Below are 6,179 nucleotides of genomic sequence, written 5' to 3' on the forward strand. Positions count from 1 at the left end.
CTTTACAAAATTGGGTCTATTTGGAACAAATGCAAATTGACGGGGAAGGACTTCCTGTTGTCGGTGTTGCAAGGCACCCTGACATTATTTATTCATCAGATTATGCTCGAAGATAAAGATGGAATTCGGGTCTCCTTCAACACGCTGCCCTTTCAGCAATCTACTTGAAGCTGCCACAGATGAACGAAGAGAACTTGAGGTCATCATTGCAATCGCTCGATGCACAGCAGTTGATAATCAGCTATTCATGTATGGGAACTGAGAGTTCTGACTTAAATATTCTGTGTACAGTCTAAGACTTCTACCATCTAACTCAAAAGATTGCAAGTTGTTTGAACTACCCTTCAAATTCATTTATTAAGTTGGGATGCCACACACACTGTCCCCTCCCTCAATGGTGGGATGTGGAGGCCATGCCTGTGTTATGCCATATTAGTCCAACCTTCAAATTATGAACCCTTTATCGCAAGAAAGAAACAATCAAATTTTGTGAACTATTTTTCTTGAAAGGAAAGTAGTTTAACCAGATATACATCAGGATTGAGTCCAAATATAAATCAGACACGGAAAATATAAAATCGGGGGTTTTTAAGCTTCCAAAATGCATGGTTTTGACGCTTAAATTGGACTTTTTCTAAGAAACCTTGTAAAAAGTGTAAAAGGGGTTTTTTCTTAAAAAAGGATATTATAGAGCAAATTTATTTATACTAGAACCTATTAATCGGTCACATGTGATCCTTTTACTCCCAATTAAATCTCACTAATAATAAACATTTGACTCAAAAATGTCGTTTTATGTGTTTTCACTTGTTTAAGAAAAAATTTAACATTCACTTACCAGAGTCACTGCCTTACTGTACGTTGTATCTGAGGCCTTGACGGTAACATGGAACTGGTTACTACAATGCCCATTCTGTCTCAGCATCCTGACTACTTTCTTCTTCTGGAAAAACTCAGGGTGCTGAGTTCATAAGTACAAATTGCATGAGCTCTTTTGGCCACCATATAAAATGGCCATTTTCTGCGTAGCCACAAGCAATGCCCTTGAACCGATCGTTCATGGTGGTAATTTCGGGCTGACGTTCTACCACATTTAAGTCCTGATTTACTTCGGCAAGCCCAGTCTCTCACTTGGTTCTGCGGATAGCTTTCTGCACCGCAAAATTCAAAGACAGCAGATTACAGAATTTTGCTACTCACTCAATCAATCCAGCATTTGATGGGCTGTGACAAGTTTGCCAGGACATGAGCATTTTTCCTAATAAAATGTGGCTAGTTTTCAATAATTAGTTGCATTACTACAAATTTGTTCAACTGTTTTCCCAAAATTGACTGAATTTTCATTCCAAAATATGTTTGAAAAATTGGTATTCAACTAGAATAGCACAATCTTGAAGTACTGAGGGGCTTGGCTGCGTGGATCCTGTCTCCACCGATTTTCGTATGATCAAGTGATCATGAACACCCGATTGTTTCATTTCGATTGACGACCCACTGGACCTTCACTTTGATGTCACTGAAGTCGTCTTCAGAGTCTCACAATTTGTAGCAATTCTAGCGTTGGCGCAGGTTGTCCAGTTAGTGGCAGAGGACAATAATTACCCATTCCAATCTCGTAGCTCGGAGACCGCACTGCATCGCTAACTTTCAGACAGAAGAATAACAGAGGGGATTTGAATTTAAGTCCCTTAAAAGTCGAGCGCACTAAATTTTCTACTTTGCTCAGTCAAATCTGAACGCATATATCTCGGATGGTAGTGGCTATAAAGGCCCTGTTTGATAATAGCACAAATAATCTTCAATTTGTACGGTCAGTTGGCTTTCAAGATTGCACATAAGTCGATTTGAAAGACCTGCCATCTTTCTAGATTATGCCATAAAGCTGTCAGAGTGGCCTAGAATAACTCCAAATTGAACAGCCGCATAAATTTCTTTCATTAGTACGTTAATAAAAGATGGAATCATGCTTAGATAAACAAAACGAAGACGTAGGCAAACATTAAAATTGTCACATGGCTCCCTTCTCTTTTGAAGGCACCCTTGGTTGACATTCCGCGTTGGCTATCGCAAGTTATCATTTAATTTAGGGAAACAGAAATTAGTAAGTCACTGCGTGGCTTTACCTAAAAGAGTGTCTTTAAACCTTAGGGTTTTATTATCAATGAAGAACCGAAGGTAAAGCATTTACTGCGAGAAGGTTACAAATAAGTCATGTAGATTTTATAAATTAATTGTATTCAACAGGATTGCATCCTTGTAGTGCGGTCATCTCCTACTTGACTCGTTCAAGTGCAGGTGAAGGAAAAAGTCATCCACGAAAAAATTATTATTTCCCCCTCTACAGAAAGTGGTAAGTTCAGCAGAGAAGTGCCCTAATCAAATAAGTGCGACGTAACACTGCAAGAAAGAGTAGATATAATGTAAAGAATGGAACAATTCTCTATTAAATCCAATTTTCTGCTACTAGATCTTCGGAAAGCCACTTGTGCCCTTCTTTTTACAGCGAAGCATATGCGTTGCATTTGATTGACTTCCAGATAACTAAGTCAGTTCATGCTTTTCAACGCCTAGCTGGAGAACTTATCCTCCTAATTGCTCAAAAGTGTAAATTTCTGCCATGTTTATGCTTTAGATGAAGGCAGACAAAAAGAATTTGACCATCTGTTCTATTTAGTATGTGATTGTTCAACGAGAATATGGTGTAATGACAGCCCTCAAAGAAGAAACATGAGGTAATTTGAGGGTATGTTAAGATAGCAGAATGTTCTTCCCCTGACTCCAGCGGGCAAACCTTGACATGGGGAAATTTAACCAAATAAAGTCTTCGGTGGTTGTCTTATATGCTGATAAATCATCTTTCAACTAAATCAATGGGCCTAAATGTTTCTGGAGAAACTTTTAATCTCACATTCTTGTTCGCATTAATAGCTCACCAGACAAATTCATTAAGAAGAACTATACCAAAAACTGCTGCTTGCGCTGCATCTTGAGGCCTATCATTTTCCTGGCCATAAATGAAATGCCAAGAAACTTCATTCATGAAGCTGTTTATTACAATTCAAGGTAAGAAGGTAGCTAATCTAGTTGATTGTTGAATGGATTTCAGATAGAAAATTGAGTAGTGCTTAAATAAAGGCGAATTGCCATGGAGGGTCTGCTGCTGAATATTAGCTCTACAATGCTCTTTCCTTTTTAAAATCGATGATATACATCTTTGATGTTAGATTAAACACCTCTTCTTTGCTGAAGAAATCGAATGGTCATTGTTGCCCAATTCAAGAATTATTGTAGTGATTAAATTCGAAGAGTGACCAAAGTGAGCACAGGGTGCAACGCTCACAAGAAGTTATTCATGCAACAAATCGGTTTCACTATAATTATATAATATAATGGGAAAGAAATAATGTACAATGGTCGTTAATCCATGTGTAATTAACATCCATCCTGCTACACAATTTAGTGACTACCAAATTGGGCTCTTATTGCTTATCTTTAGCCTACTTACCTTCATGATGATGACTAAACGGTCTAGAGAGCATGACCACTTGATGCAAAGAAGATAAATCAGAGATGGAAAGGCGGAAACTGGACAGGTGGGTTGATGAAAATGAGTTACACGGATGGGTCGGAAGTGACTAGATAGATTTGTGACCTGTCGACTTAAGACGTAGAGCTTATAAAATTATTGGATTTGGAATGAAGAATTCATGTGTTTGGATGAATTAAGTAATATTTTAGTGTAAGCAAGTAGAATGAAAATGGGACGCATTAGAAGTGTAAGGCGAAATTAGTTAGATTGGTTGATTCTGAATTAATTGACTGAATGGAAGGTGAAAATGGACGTGGAACTAACAGAGAGATGGATCTTGAAAAATAGTTTTAGTTTGGACAGATAGATCAAGAAAATAGGAGTGGAAATAGGATGAGTGGACAGACCAGACAAATGGAAAGATGGCTTTGATGTGAATGAGTGAATGAATGGACAGGTCCGAAGCAACTGCATCCCGTGGCAGAAAGCTAAAAAGGCTGAAGATATGTTGGTCCATAAGGATGGAGTGATGCAAGAGCAGACTAAAGCAATCCAGATTAGGTAATCGCAGTCGGTACTGGCATGTGAATGGCTCTGAAGTAGGAAAGGCAAATAAGCGATTTAGTGAAAGATATTAGCTACAGGGGCCAAAAAGTGAGAGACAGACAGATGACCTGGAAAGTACTCTGATGCACTCCATTTATTATGGCGTCAAATTTGACCTTTACAAACTACTGCACGCTAGTCTTGGCACAATAAATCAAGTTGGTGCGTAGCAATGGTGTATGATCTGCCTTGTAGAGTAGGTGGAGAATGAAGACGTCGCTGCTCATTAGTAAAACCCGTCACCACGTGCAAGCTTTACAGGGCAAATATCACCTGAGGTTGGTAAAATCAGCAGAGATTAATAACAGAGAAGCAAACACCGTGTGTCCATCTATTTAGCATTTAACCTTTGAAAAGTTCACCAGCCCTTAGGAGAAAAGCTGTGTGTGGTCCACATTCGCGTCTTGTTCGGAGTTATTGAGTGTAAAAATTATACTGTGGAAACTGAGACACAGGTGTCGCGGTTGTTGTGTCAAGACATTCTGCTCACGTATCTTCTGTCAGCCCATCAGTGTATTCATTATGCGGTTATGTCCAAGTTCACACACTTGAAAGTTCTCCCCCTAAGACCTGAATAACCAAATTAATAGTCTACTAAGATGGCTGAATTACTGACTACTTTTTACTTCTTTCCAAAGAATTTTTTATTTTTAACAACATCATATTCTGCTGGACAGTGGTGACTAGCGTAAGCAGAGCTGGTCCAATGAAACAACAGGTCTGCAAAAGATAGGGACACTGAAATTCAGACGTCACAGAAGGACATATGCACTGTGGATAGCTAAAGCTGGTCTAGTATCAGAGGTGCTATCTCCATTTTGACTGAAGAATGATTAACAACAGCAGCAACAACGGGCTTAGGAGAGCCTCTTAAATACCTCCATAAAATTGATGGCTGTACAAATTCGAGATTAGAAAATCTTGGCGGGAATTAGGTAACAACGCAGCTCACATTTGTGTGATTCATCAAAAAAATTTGGTTTTAGTCAAAAGTTAAACGGAATTGAACTTAACAACGGAAAATAATCCCCTTGAGGGAACATTCGAAATTGAGTGAGGAGTGTAGAGGACCTCTCTTAAAGAGGAGAAGGCCGACCATATATTATTAGACCCATTTGTTTAAACAGCTTTTTAGCTGGGTTGTAGGAATTTCCTGTCTCTCTCCATGAAGTCGTTAACTTAGCTGGAACATATATTATAAAAGTCGCTGCAATTATTTATAGGAATTCACCTCTCTAATCCACTCTGTTAGAATATTTGAAGTTTTTTTTAAAAACGGGTCTCAAATTTTTCTGCCTTCATTAAAGTGTTTGGTGGTAAGCTTCCATCCCACATTCATCCCTTTAACCGTTCACTGGCTTATAACATTATCCATAAGTCCGGCCTCTAACAACACCTCATTAATATGGTGAAATGTTTCTTTCCGAAACAGGTCAACAAACTTATGATCAGGGTTAGAATCTGCGATTCGATCCTTCTGTTTTCATTTTAGGCAAAAGTTTCAACTGCTACAAATGTCCACCAGGAGTTGGTGCCACTGCATTCCATTGGCCCAATGCATGAACACAGCGAGTTGTTTTTCAAATAAATAAAGGAAAAATGTGTAATGCTGCAACTACACCTGAACTAACTTGAGCAGAGACTCTACTATATCGGTGGTGTGTGTCGTGCGAATGGGAGTGTAGCATGCTACGTAACATTATTTTGCCTTACATACAGTAGAATCTAGTCTGGCATTCAGTGGTTCACCTTTCATATCCACGCTCCTCCCTTCCCTCCTGTTCTTTTTCACTTGACACCTTAAAGATGCGGCACGCAGAATTCAAACGAAAGCATTACCAGATACTGATTGATTGCATTTGCTCCAAATAAATTCCTTGGCTGTCCATAATCGAATCCCTCGCTTTGTTTGCACCACTTGTTATTGTTCCACAAACCAGGCCAGAAGTGGGTGTAACAAAACTTGCAGCTGTTACCAAAAAATAAAAGTTTGCTTTAAATTTGTTTGCATTAGCATTTAAGTTTCCTAAATGAACTCGGATTT

The 6,179-nt window shown here is 38.8% G+C and overlaps 1 protein-coding gene across 1 annotated transcript in view; it reads right to left on the reverse strand. All coding sequences in view use genetic code 11, as the record gives it.

The window, feature by feature from the left end:
• EGR_07966 (hypothetical protein) overlaps positions 1-3,040 on the reverse strand; it is a gene marked incomplete at both ends in the record, with an annotated part of 3,871 nt that extends 831 nt beyond the window's left edge. The window contains 4 exons of the mRNA XM_024497215.1: positions 1,201-1,258; positions 1,300-1,375; positions 2,397-2,541; positions 2,934-3,040. Of these exons, the coding sequence (XP_024348345.1) occupies positions 1,201-1,258; positions 1,300-1,375; positions 2,397-2,541; positions 2,934-3,040 (386 nt within the window). The remainder of the gene's footprint in view (positions 1-1,200; positions 1,259-1,299; positions 1,376-2,396; positions 2,542-2,933) is intronic.
• Between the last annotated feature and the right edge of the window lie 3,139 nt (positions 3,041-6,179).

The sequence above is a fragment of the Echinococcus granulosus genome, assembly GCF_000524195.1.
Source record: "Echinococcus granulosus chromosome Unknown EG_S00092, whole genome shotgun sequence".
Classification (NCBI taxonomy): Eukaryota; Metazoa; Platyhelminthes; class Cestoda; order Cyclophyllidea; family Taeniidae; genus Echinococcus; species Echinococcus granulosus.